General features: G+C 42.9%; 1 protein-coding gene across 2 annotated transcripts in view; it reads right to left on the bottom strand.

The window, feature by feature from the left end:
• Positions 1–12319, bottom strand: part of LOC137015201 (uncharacterized) — a 45463-nt gene extending 33144 nt beyond the window's left edge. The window contains exon 1 of one of the 2 annotated variants that reach the window (XM_067380018.1): positions 12281–12319. In XM_067380018.1, coding sequence (XP_067236119.1) covers positions 12281–12293 — 13 coding nt within the window. In that variant the 5' untranslated portion in view covers positions 12294–12319. Of the gene's footprint in view, positions 1–7246; positions 7573–12280 lie in introns of those variants that run through there. The other variant, XM_067380027.1, reaches the window with a different exon arrangement.
• Between the last annotated feature and the right edge of the window lie 1817 nt (positions 12320–14136).

The raw sequence follows: 14136 nt of genomic DNA, 5'->3' as shown, positions 1-14136 counted from the left end.
CCTCCCCCCACCACACCCACACCCACACACACACACACACACACACACACACACTCCTTCCCCCTGCCTCAAGTCACTGAAAGTTATTCAAAACATATAATGTAACTTTTGTATCTATTGTTTTTCCCTTTTCATGTTTGGTATCATTTAATTTGTGCGATTGGTAAAACGGTCTCAATTTCATAGCAGTCACTAGAATTATGAAGAAGATGGAAAATTAAGGAAAATTCTGTCCTCTTTTTGGGTGGTGTCTCTTCTCCTCTCCCCCAAAACAGGTGTTGGTGTAATAAACATTTACGATCCTTTTGTTCTGGTTCTGGTATAAAAGGGTAAAGAGCAAAGCAGTCAGGGGGGATCATCTGTAGGAGAGGCCCCCCAGAGATGGGTGAATGTCTGAGGACATTCACCCATCCCTGTGTATATGCATTTCTTTGAGTAATCGATGTTATGCATTTATCATTTCTGAATTGGCTTGCAATTGTAATGTAATTGGCATGATATATTTTTACTTGACAAATAAAATGTTATATTTGGTTGATTCTGTATTATTCTTAATCCATTATTTCTAGTAGATCAAAGCGAAGGTATTACCTCAAATCTGTGTTCAGGATTGGTCATACGAAAGGTTTAATAGATGGAGCATAGGGCACGTCAATTAAGTCCATTTCGATTTCTGACAATCACTGCCTTAAATAAGTTGCAGTTTTCGTAAATATATCAAAACTATGCTTTTTGTTACGAGTAAGCAGAGCGCGACCGACTTAAAGGTAGATATTTGCCCTGCATCCAATGTTTAAGGTCAGACTGACGAGTTTGTGTCCGGGAAGAGTGCTCAAATCGGCCGAAGTAACTCTTCTAAAGCGATACTGGGACTGCAGTGAACGAAATAATTTAAGATATAAGGTAACCAGAATAATCGAATATCTAAATTAATACATAACAAAGGATTAATTTCTAATTGGAGACACAACCCTTAGAATAAGAATCATTTGAAATTGGAGTCAGATTAAACGAGTGAAATTAAGTGAACTTCACAGAGACGCTGAAAAGGCATACACGCTTAAACCTTCCCCGTCCTTTGGGAAACCGTCATTGGACCTATTAGGCGGGCCTTACACTAACAAGCTCTCTGTGCGAAAATGCAGAACATGAAAGAGATTGTGGATGTGTTCATGAAAATCGTCTGCTCAAACTTCAGAGACAGCTGTTTGTTTTGTGCGTATTTGGAGGAAGCTGACTTCGCGCTCTGTTCTCCGGCTAGTTGTCATGGCAACTGAATAAACTAAAATCTTTCCTGGTAAAAATGTATTAGTCAAATGCAAGTCAGACAGAAACTAAAAGGATAAGAAAGGGCATTGTTATATTTCTTTTTATTACAATTTAACAAAATCATTTATTATAATTGTGTGCGATCTACCAGCATTGTCTTTGCGATCGACTGGTAGATCGCGGTCGACCTATTGGGCACCCCTGTCCTAAACTGTTTAGGGAGTTGATAAAACAATAAAAGTTTGATCGTTAAGGTATTTTTTGTAACTGACCAAGTAAGAAATTTTAAACTTAACTTCTCCCACTCTACAAATCAATGATCTAACTCAGGGGTAGGCAAGTTCGGTCCTAGAGAGCCACTGTCCTGCAGAGTTTAGCTCCAACCTTAATCAAACACACCTGAACAAGCTAATTAATTTATTCAGGTTTTCTAAGGCTATAGGCAGGTTAGGGTTAGGGTTTGGGTTTTTTTAATGTTTTTTTTTTTCTGGGTGGGAGCTAAACTCTGCAGGACAGCGGCTATCTAGGACCGAACTTGCCTACCCCTGATCTAACTGAAGAAATTAAAGTAATAGTTACATTTTTAATGAGTGTAAAAATTCAAGCTAATATTTTCTTTAGCCTGACCAAATATTATGTCAGCACAGTTTAGCATGTTTCACTGTGTTATCACAATTAAAACAATTGACTACAAACACAACTACACAACTGTCATGATCACCGTCTGTTCCTGTCATTGTTCCTGGACTACATCTCCCATCATCCTCTCTGTCACTCACCTGCACACACTTCACACTAATCACTGATCACCACACCCAGCTGCAGCTCATTACCTGGACTATAAAGGACTTCCACACACACCACCTCACCGCGAAGTATTGTTTCCCCAGTGTACAATTTCCGAGCGTTTATTCCCTGTTTGCCTGTCTGTTCTCGACCTTGTCTGTTCCTGTTTTTGATCCGTTGCTGCCTGTCCTGATCCTTGCTTTGTATACCAACCTGTGAGTGATATCTGCCTGCCTTGTGACCTACCGCCTGTACCCTGACTACGACCCTGCCTGTCCTTTGCTGCTCCTGTTTGTTCCTGATTGACCCTGCCTGTACGACCATTCTCATTCTTAATAAAACGCTGCACTTGGATCTCCTGCCTGAGCCTCCCATTCGTAACAGAATACTTCGCCACTACCAGATCCAGCAGCTTCGGTGAGCGTCTTTCCCGTTTCAACATGGACCCAGCAATGCAACTGATCAGCCTCCGCCAAGGTACCCGTACCCTCGAGGTGCACATTCAGAACTTTTTGGATATTGCTTATCTATCTGATCTGCCGGACTGTGCCCTCATTGACTTCTTCGCTTACGGATTAAACGAACCACTAAAGGACTGTGTACTCACCAATGGTCCCCGCGGATCGTTCATAGAATTCCTGGACTTTGCCTTGCTTGCAGTTGGTTCGACTTTCACTGTGGGAGTCGCAGAGGATTCCGACACAACGGTGAATCCTGTAATGGCTGCCAAGCCCGAGAACACACACAAAATGGCGGCCTCTACCACGAGTCACGTCGCCGCTGATCGCCCAGAGCAACGTCACGCCTTCGCTGATCGCCCAGAGCAACGTCACGCCTTCGCTGATCGCCCAGAGCAACGTCACGCCTTCGCTGATCACCCAGAGCAACGTCACGCCTTCGCTGATCGCCCAGAGCAACGTCACGCCTTCGCTGATCGCCCAGAGCAACGTCACGCCTTCGCTGATCGCCCAGAGCAACGTCACGCCTTCGCTGATCGCCCAGAGCAACGTCACGCCTTCGCTGATCGCCCAGAGCAACGTCACGCCTTCGCTGATCGCCCAGAGCAACGTCACGCCTTCGCTGATCGCCCAGAGCAACGTCACGCCTTCGCTGATCGCCCAGAGCAACGTCACGCCTTCGCTGATCGCCCAGAGCAACGTCACGCCTTCGCTGATCGCCCAGAGCAACGTCACGCCTTCGCTGATCGCCCCGAGCAACGTCACGCCACTTCATTCTCAAGCCCGCCGGCCGCTTCGCCCTCAAGCCCGCCGGCCGCTTCGCTCTCAAGCTCGCCGTTGCAACGCTCTCAAGCTCGCCGTTGCAACTCTCTCAAGCTCGCCCGTTGCAACGCTCTCAAGCTCGCCCGTTGCAACGCTCTCAAGCTCGCCCGTTGCAACGCTCTCAAGCTCGCCCGTTTCAACGCTCTCAAGCTCGCCCGTTTCAACGCTCTCAAGCTCGCCCGTTGCAACGCTCTCAAGCTCGCCCGTTGCAACGCTCTCAAGCTCGCCCGTTGCAACGCTCTCAAGCTCGCCCGTTGCAACGCTCTCAAGCTCGCCCGTTTCAACGCTCTCAAGCTCGCCCGTTTCAACGCTCTCAAGCTCGCCGGTATCCATGGACTCGAGCGCTCTGGACACGATGGACGAAAAGACTGCTTTGCCAGTGCCCACGGGCAAGATGGCCGCCCCTGCGGTGCGTAAGGATGCAGGGGACGTTCCAGCCACTGAGTCCGCTCCAGAATCCACTCCAACCGGTGAACCATCACCTCACCCTCGGAAGAGGAGGAGGAGGAAGAAGGCTTCTTTCTTTCCTCAAGGCTCAGAAGCCTTTCAAGAGGCCGTTGGGGGTCCAGAGACTACTCCAGAGGTCTCTCCCACTGCGCCCAGGTGTCTCGCTCTGCCGGCGCCACCCGTGCTCCTCGCCCTGCCGGCGCCACCCGAGCTCCTCGCCCTGCCGGCGCCACCCGAGCTCCTCGCCCTGCCGGCGCCACCCGAGCTCCTCGCCCTGCCGGCGCCACCCGAGCTCCTCGCCCTGCCGGCGCCACCCGAGCTCCTCGCCCTGCCGGCGCCACCCGAGCTCCTCGCCCTGCCGGCGCCACCCGAGCTCCTTGCCCACGAACCTGCGACGGGCCCCGCTGAAATCCCCAAGAACTTTTTGGGGGGGGGCAGTATACCTAGGGGTGGGGAGCTAGTGGGTGGGGAGCTAGTGGGTGGGGACCCTGCCCAGTCACTGTTGTCAGGGCCATTTATGGACTGTAGCCCACTTGGGCCATTCATGGACTCATTGCTGCGGCTGCCCAAGCCACCTGACCTGCCGTGGTTGCCCGAGCCACCTGACCTGCCGTGGTTGCCCGAGCCACCTGACCTGCCGTGGTCGCCCGAGCCACCTGATCTACCGTGGCCGTCAGAGTCACCTGACCAGCTGTGGTTGCCTGAACCATCCGACCTACTGTGGCTGCCCAGGCCATCTGACCTGCCATGGCCGCCTGAGCCACCTGACCCACCGTGGCTGCCTGAATCCCTGGGGCTGCATTGGAGATTCCCCCCCCCCCTCCCTAGCTGTTCCTTCACGTCGCGAGGACGCGCCTTCTGGGAGGGGGGCATTATGTCATGATCACCGTCTGTTCCTGTCATTGTTCCTGGACTACATCTCCCATCATCCTCTCTGTCACTCACCTGCACACACTTCACACTAATCACTGATCACCACACCCAGCTGCAGCTCATTACCTGGACTATAAAGGACTTCCACACACACCACCTCACCGCGAAGTATTGTTTCCCCAGTGTACAATTTCCGAGCGTTTATTCCCTGTTTGCCTGTCTGTTCTCGACCTTGTCTGTTCCTGTTTTTGATCCGTTGCTGCCTGTCCTGATCCTTGCTTTGTATACCAACCTGTGAGTGATATCTGCCTGCCTTGTGACCTACCGCCTGTACCCTGACTACGACCCTGCCTGTCCTTTGCTGCTCCTGTTTGTTCCTGATTGACCCTGCCTGTACGACCATTCTCATTCTTAATAAAACGCTGCACTTGGATCTCCTGCCTGAGCCTCCCATTCGTAACAACAACATGCTTATAAAATCTTTACCACACTTTTAATAATATTTGAATAAAGGGTGAATATGTCAATTTTCCTATGCCAGACATCACTTTTGGCTACTACTGTATGTCAGGTTATTGACTTTCCAACTGATCGTCAAATGGCAAAAAGCCATTGATGATGGAAATCATGTTTGCATCATCGCTCCAACTTTAAATGAGATGACATATATCAATAGGCAAGGCAGGGCAAGGCAATTTTATTTGTATAGCACATTTCATACACAATGGTAATTCAAAGTGCTTTACATAAAGAAGAAGAAGAAAAATAGAACATAAGAAATGGAAATAACAGTAAAAACAGAATTTTGTTATCTGGAGGGAAGCGCTAGGAAGTTTCAGGGAGTTTTTTGTTTTTGTTGTCCGTCAGAGTGGATCTAAACGGATCTGTCCCTCAGAGCGGATCTAACTGGATCTTCCTCACACGTCAGGACCGCTGTCTAGCTCTAGCTGTTAAGGCACTTCGAACTGATAAACAAAGTTTCAATCACCCCTTTTGCCAGGACACCTCAAACTGTGCCACACAGCCCCAATCCCCCTTCCGGAGATATCTTATCTATACACCGCAGTTTGAATTTCCCCTTTGGAAATTTCCCCCTTTGGAAAGTGTCCTGACTGTAATCCAGAGATATCTTAACCATGCACCACAGCTCAAATTTCCCCATGGTTTATCAAAATTTACCAAATTTTAACCTAATCACAAATGCTTTCTTCCTAATTCTCCCAGCTCTTTCAACCAGATAGCAATATTTAAAATGCATTAAAAATCAGAAATAACAAGATGATACATAAAAGATATAAAATACATTAAAAATGAAATAAAAACAGGAAAGGAATTAAAAGAATAAAAAGATAATACGTATAAAAAAAATATATATATATAATGGGGGGTATAATGCTATTTCATGCATTCTGACACTGTTAAAGAGTTGGATTATCATGCTAAACATGGCCAAAGTTTCAAAAGAGGAGTTGTACGTATGACGGAGTATTTCTGTGCCAAAAATACTCTTCCGAATTGGGGGGGGGGGGGGGGGGGGGGGTTGTTTTAGAGTATGGGCCTGAGTGACGTAAACGGGGGTGGAATTCCTTGTACGGGCACTTCTCCCGGAATTGCGCAAGTGCACAGGTTGACCAGAGAGAGAGCAAGAGCATGCCCATCAATGCGCGTTCGGCTTTACGGAAGTCGTCAGCAGCACTGCACAGGTCATAGGACTTCACGAAATCAACAATGTCACCAAAGAAGTGTGTTTTTGGTTGTGAGGGAAAGATAACCTTGCTTCCCAAAGAACCCAGCGTTAAGTGGAGCTGACAGTTTTGTTTTCACGCAATACATTGATACGCTCTCGATATTTGTTATTAAAATAACCATAGAAACTGATAGGTGCAATGACTTTTTTATTGGTTAAAATTAATGGAGAATATCTTGTGTTTTTCCGTGGCTGCTCGAGCCCTCAGAATTGGCGCTTACGGTTTCATAAACAAGGCCCAGTTCCACACTGGATTTACAGATCATTTGAAACTGAAAGATGGAGCGGTCACAGTTATGAATCGGAACCGCAGGTGGTGAGTGGAACTGCTTCAAATGTCTGTTTTGTTGGCAATAGGTGCCTGAGTGCATATAATGTAAACAATATGAATGTAGTGAATTTATAAATTCATTATTCATCATTCATACACTATATTCATTAAAGTGATAATGCAATGGTGTACTGCGTGTGTTTATATATATTTGTTTAGCTGACCACTGAGCTTGCAGCCGACCTCTACACAAAAGCTGCGCGTGCTTGTGACAGCTGGTCACTCTTTAGCTTCGCTCACATGACACGCCTCCAGGCACTCGGTTGTTTGCGGAAAGACTCGGTACAGTGTATGTATCTTTTTTATAAATATGATAAAACTAAAGACTTTTCAGCCATATGAAGGATGCACTACTACTCTATAGCAATAAACAGACTGAGATTATCAGAGTTTGAGGGCAGTCCTCATTCTCATTTTATTATTTCTTGCAAAGGCAAAAGCTAAATACACACTCTATGCCAGCTTAGCTGGAAGTTCCATGGGCCAGATAAATAATTACATTTTAAAGCTTACCTTCTTCTCTACTTAGTATATGTTCTCTCTAAGAAAATCAGGTGTCGTCTTTGATCTTCTGAGGGTTGTGGTCTGGCGCCGTATGCTCTTTCTTTCTTCAGCATAACTACACAACATCATCTACTGGCCCCTGTATTTATATTCTCTTTTGACGCACTTTATCTCTTCATTTACACACATGTGGTTTCTACGTGCGTTAACATATTACCTGCTTTCGTCAATTGCTGTGTTACTTGTCTATCACCTTTTTTTTTACTTGTGTCAATGCATTTCCTGTTTACGTCATTGGCGTACAGGGGCCAGTAGATGATGTTGTGTAGTTTTGCTGAAGAAAGAAAGAGCATTTATTTATCTGGCCCATGGAACTTCCAGCTAAGCTGGCATAGAGTGTGTATTTAGCTGTTTATTGCTGTAGAGAGAGAATCCTTTTGGGGTATCAGAAATGACTGTCTGAAAAAGATAGATTTTTATAAAGATATCCCGACGGACTTTACAAAGTCGGTCAAGGTTGTCAACCAGTCTCAACAGAGTGGGCCGTGGGAGTGCATTAGCAGGCATAGCTGTCCTCTGAGGGCGAAGAGCCAGCTGTGGGGCACTGAACGCAAGGATAACCCACCCCACCCACCATAGGCTTGGTTGATATCTGAACCGTAGGCCTAGGAGGTGCGGTAGTGATCAGAAGTAGACCCTGAGATAATATAATCTAAGAAGAAAATACTATATATGCTTACCTGACTTCTCCTGAATCTATAAAGGTAAACCTTTTACAAGAGTTGAGTAATATGAATAGAGGAAGTGGCTTGTGACCAAGATAGCGTTACGTGGTCGCGGTAGAAACCACCCAGGGGGTGACGCGGCACATAGGTTAACTGTTAGTGGTATCATAACAAAGTGAAAGCAATTGGGACCAATAGCAACTCAGTCATAAAGTGGTAGGCCACATAAAATCACAGAGTGGGGTCAGCGCATGCTTAGGCGCACAGTGCGCAGAAGTCTCCAACTTTCTGCAGAGTCAATAGCTACAGACTTCCAAACTTCATGTGGCCTTCAGATTAGCTCAAGAACAGTGCGTAGAGAGCTTCATGGAATGAGTTTCGATGGCCGAGCAGCTGCATCCAAGCCTTACATCACCAAGTGCAATGCAATGCGTCAGATGTAGTGGTGTAAAGCACACCGATGGACGAGTCTGGGTTTGGTGGTTGCCAGGAGAATGGTACTTGCCTGACTGCATTGTGCCAAGTGTAAATTTTGGTGGAGAGGGACTATGGTGTGGGGTTGTTTCAGGGTTCGAAATGACTTAGGACTCTTGGGGGGTCCCCTAAAATTTAATTATTAAAGGTTCTGAAGGTCCCCCCTGTTTATTATATAATTAATAAACAGTCTCTTTCAGGGGTGTCATGCACTCATTATTTTTGAGGGGCACAAGTTATTTATTTATTTATTTTTTCAAACTGAATTATCATGAAATATCTTAATTCTCACCTTTATAGATTATGATCTATAGTGGGCGATGGTCAAATTAACGTAATAATGTAATATGTCAGTGTTTCCCACAGGATTTTGTGAAACTGTGGTGGGTGGACATCGAGTTCCTCTAGGGGGTCCAGGGGAACCCCCCGAGGAAAATTTTGTACATTTTACATTTAAATGCATATTCTGAGAGCAAAATTAAGTGACTCTCATTGAAGAAATTTGTTCTCTTATAAACAATTTTGTGCTCTAAAAAGTAATTTATTTATTGGTGATGGTAGTCATGTACACAACATATAGGCCTAGTAGACTAAATGATAGTTCATAAGTGGTCAAACATGTAGAGTTTACATTTAAACCATTAAAAATGTGTAGCAAAAGAGGTTACCTTTGTTGAATTAATTTATTAGTGGGAGCCTGTGTAACTAATGGTCACTCTTTGATTTGTTAACCAATCCAGAATGACAGGTACTGTGCACTAAACACACAACTTCATTATAGAGAAAAATAACAATATGAATAAAAATATATAATCATAAGCTGACCAATAAATAAATGAGTAAACTAGGTGAGTAGCCTATATAATTCAACAGCAAAAAGTATTCAAGCCTAATTCTTGGGAGAAAAAAAAACTTTGCACAGTAATTTTATAAATCCAAATGTTAATAAAAAGTTTAAAATTACTATTTGTGTGCAAAACCATGATAATATGAAACGCTTCAAAACAGCAGCAAAAAAACGCTAATGCGCATCCCGGGTGCAGAATGATGCGCTTGAAGCAATATTGAGTCAGAGCGCGCAGTTGAGCTACGCATTGAAAAGTTCACGGTACAAAGAGAATCCCTGTGTATATCTGCATCTAACAGTTTATTAATCATATGTTTCTTCTCACTTTTAAATTCCAGTTATTCTGCGTGTGACGCCAATTCATAGTCCTTGTGTTGTGCGATCTAACAGACCCTGTATCCAGTATGATGGCATCGTTAAGAAACAGCAATAAACTCCAGCAAGATAAAGTTATTTTTTGCAAATCCACAGCCCTTTATGTACATATCAAGTATTATAATGGGAATATATCATATTGGAGAGTTTTACCGTGCTGACTGTCGTTACCGAATGCGACGCGCTGTTTGAGTGCTGAATGATTGACAGCTGTAGCAGAGGGAAGACGTGAGAGTTTATGACCATGAACTTAACGATGTACATATTCTTCTGTCCCTCACATGAAGCTATGGAATGGCTTCAGATGACTTTGAATATAGTGCACGAAAACTTAATTGTGCTAGTCTACTTATTTTGCTCTACCTCCCACTTTTGCCATATAAAAGAGCGCAATTATCAGACGGTTATTTAAATATCGCGACAAGCATAATTTCTGTTTCATTTTGAGACTGTGGCTGGACAAATTAGAATGTGGCGGCCGCCACAGTCTAATCAATGTATGGGAAACACTATGCATAAAAAACCTGTCTGTTTACTTAATTAACAGATATGGATGTCATGCCATAACATTTTTAATACGACTGGACAAGGTTGTTAAGCTAGCTTTGAATAACTAGTCTAGCTGCTAGGTCTGCTGTTAGCTGGCAGATCATTTGGCTTCATACACATAAGTTACAGCTAGCAAGAAACGTTGACAAACGTACTCTTCTAATCATTACACTGGGTATCTAGTTAATGCAGCTTTTGATATAGGAACTCGAACTCCTAATATTTTACTAAGCAATTATGGAGATATAAACACAATCGAAGCCCTTACAGGATTTTCATTCAGATTTCACTCTTTGTGATGTCTCGTTTTGCCGCGTTTATCTAGTACGTGTCTGCGGGAGCACCACAACAACAATCTGTGACGCTGTATAGGAACTCACTCGGCTAATAGCTGCCCTGATTGCTGCCTCGCGCTAGGAAATAAATTAATCATTTTTAATGTTAAAATGTATTTGTCAGGGACCCCCCAAAATCCAAAGATGAATTCCTATGGGTCCCTAATGACTTATGGAGGGTCCGGGACCCTCCCAGACCCCCCTCATTTCGAACCCTGGGTTGTTTTTCAGGAGTTGGGCTTGACCCTTAGTTCCATGAAAGGAACTCTTAATGCTTCAACATTCCTTCCTGTTCCAACATGACTGCAGACCAGTACATAAAGCAAGGTCCATAAAGACAAGGATAAGCGAGTTTGGTGTGGAGGAACTTGACTGGCCTGCACAGAGTCAGTCAGAGACCTCAACCCGATAAAACACCTTTGGGGTGAATTAGAGCGCAGACTGCGAGCCAGGCCTTCTCACCATCATCACTGCCTGACCTCACAAATGAGCTTCTAGAAGAACGGTCAAAAATTCCCATAAACACACTCCTAAACCTTGTGGAAAGCCTTCCCAGAAGATTTGAGGCTGTAGGTGTGTTCACGCGGCCTCGTAATTCCTGTAGTCATGAGATTCTAGCTTGTAAATAGCATTCATGTCCTTGTAGAGCTCATAATTACAGCTTGTGAGCTGGGAGATTTCTGAAAGCTCCCAGGTGTACCATGTGGACGCTGTACCACCTGACCTCTGTAGATTCATACCTGTTGATAGTGGTGCCATGGAAACGCATAATTCCCAGTCCAAGGACATGAATGACTCTGAATAATGTCACGTGTTGTCATCTCAAGATTCCGGTAAATGCGAGGAGTGGGTGTGAACACTGCAGCATGCTTAATAGCTGCAAAGGGTGGGCCAGCTCCATATTAAACCCTACTGATTAAGAATGGGATGTCATTAAAGTTAGCATGTCATGTAAGAGAGCAGAACGTCCCAAAACTTTTTGGCAGTATAGTGTACATTTTGTTACAACTTAATGCTGATTGGGTACAGGGAGACATCTGTCAATCAGGACATGCAAAAAATAAATAAATTTTAAAAAATAAACCAATAATAAAACAGGCTGTATATGTGTTAATATTAGAACTATCTCTTTAAGTAGTTAATTGGTAGTGCTGACAAAATTACAAAAAAAAAAAAAAAACTTTATATTAAATCTACCCTGTCTGGTTGGACAAGATAAAATTACAAAACAAACCCGACGTGGGAGAGTGGCAAAAACAGCAAATTTAGATTTTACAGTTTTTCACAATTGCCCAAAAACTTTCTAATGTTAAACACAAAACCAAATCTTCAAACTACATTCACAAAACCCCTGACTCAGAAAAAAATCAAACAATTTCACCTAATTTCTCAAAATCAAACAATGCTTTCAAATAGAAACACACATCAAGTCAAAATATAAACACCACAGAACATTCATTAGACACCATATCAAAAATGGAGAACAGCATCCAGATAATGTAGTAAACAACATTTTCAAAGAAGTCAAAGTCACACTTTATTTAAATATCCGAATATGTTATTTATATTTATTATATTATTATTGTTGATCAGTCAGAAAGCATTTGTCAGTCACTTTTACGACTTTCAAAGACCGCATTAAGTCTTATAAAGCAGCTGACAGACGAAGGGCAGTCGTGCCCAATAGTTTTCGATTGAAGAGAGAGAGAACGCTATAATAATAGCTTCATGTACATACCATCAGCGATCATCAGCAGGACTGACACCAAAACACAGTTCGTCTAGTGCATCTTCAAATGCTACATTACACTAAAGAACGATTATGTTCTTTGGCGCTATAAATAATCACAAATGTAGATGTTCCGCTGACGAGGAGCTCGCTCATGTTTCGCGAAAATGTCCCGCGGGTTTACTTGTATTCTTTACTTTCTGTTTTTAAATGGTGGTCTGCAGGGGCGCCTGCGGAGAATTATCTCAGGGTGCTGCACAGACCTGCCACCAAAGATGGCACTGTTTTCGGCACTCTTGGTAGCTTTGAAACCAAAAACTTTCTGGAAACATTAGAGAAAAGCTTCAAAGATTTAAGAGGCTTCATTTCTCCGTCCCTACTCCAATAGTTTTAGGCCTTTTTGCAAACGTTTCAATCGAATTTAGCTGTTTTCGAAAGCGTTTACTCATTTTGAGCCTGTTTTTAAACATTAACTATCTGTAACGTCACTTTTCATGTTAGAAAAAAAGATGAAACTAAACTAGCCAATCAGATTTCTTTTCACATATCCCCCACGCCCACCCATGGACGCACACATACACACGTTTGACTTCCACAACACACAAACGCACACCTTTGTATGTATTCTCATTCTCTCTTGCTCTCTTAATATGTCATGTGTACGCAGATAGATTTTAATAATCAATTTAAAATTTATGTGAAATGGTCTTGCGTCGAGTGAGGTGATCAAGGAAGCCTTTAATGTAACTTACTGAAATACAGTGTTAATGCAGGACTGAATGTCATAGTTAAAAAAAGTAAGTGACATAATAATAACATCATTCTATTAGTTACAACATGGAAGTTGAAAATTCAACTGTTAGTAAGCATGAAATAACATATCATGAATTAGTGAATTTAAATTTAATGTCAGTATATTTATCAGTATTAAAAAAAAATCATTAAAAATAATAATCATATATATATGTAAAAATAATAATCATATATATATATATATATATATATATATATATATATATATATATATATATATATATATATACACTCACCTAAAGGATTATTAGGAACACACTGTTCAATTTCTCATTAATGCAATTATCTAATCCAACCAATCTCATGACAGATTGCTTCCAATGCATTTAGGGAGGGTGTGGTCCTGGTCAAGACAATCTCCTATGAACTCAGGAAAAGCTTCCAGCATAATAGAGCAGCTATATTTGCAAATGCAAACACACGAGAAGAGTTTGCACCAACATAAATGTGACTGCTACTCTGAACGCTTCCATGATCACATGTAAACATGGAAGTCGCATACATAGGCAGTAAAAATAATAATCATATATATATATATATATATATATATATATATATATATATATATATGATAGATAGTAGTCTATATCATTATTGAAGGCCATATGAAATGTTGTCCACAAAAAGGGGAATCATATAGGCTACGTTTACACGTAGGCGGCTATTCACATAAATGGACATTTCAACCTCTCCGGTTTCAAAAATAACAGCGTGCACACATGTCAGTTTTCAGAAAAGTGTTCTAGGCTGCATTACTAGGTAACCGTGTATGTATGACGTCAAGAGTGTAATGAGCAGCTCGAGCCCACGTAAGCCAATCAGAATCCCGTCAATAGTAACGAATCACTTCCTCTCGAAGTGATTCGAAAGTTGTTGCAAAATTGCTGACCTCCGAGCACTCATTTGTCTCTGCTCCTTGACATAATGGAGCAGCTGTATTTGCAAATGCAAACACAGGAGAAGAGTTTGCACTCAACATAAATGCGACTGCTACTCTGAGCACTTCCATGATCACACATACATAAAACACAAGTTAGCACTTTTGACGTAGG

This window comes from Chanodichthys erythropterus, chromosome 3 (assembly GCF_024489055.1).
Source record: "Chanodichthys erythropterus isolate Z2021 chromosome 3, ASM2448905v1, whole genome shotgun sequence".
Classification (NCBI taxonomy): domain Eukaryota; kingdom Metazoa; phylum Chordata; class Actinopteri; order Cypriniformes; family Xenocyprididae; genus Chanodichthys; species Chanodichthys erythropterus.
Note: the sequence above shows the minus strand (reverse complement) of the source record. Positions and strands in the feature narration are given on the sequence as shown.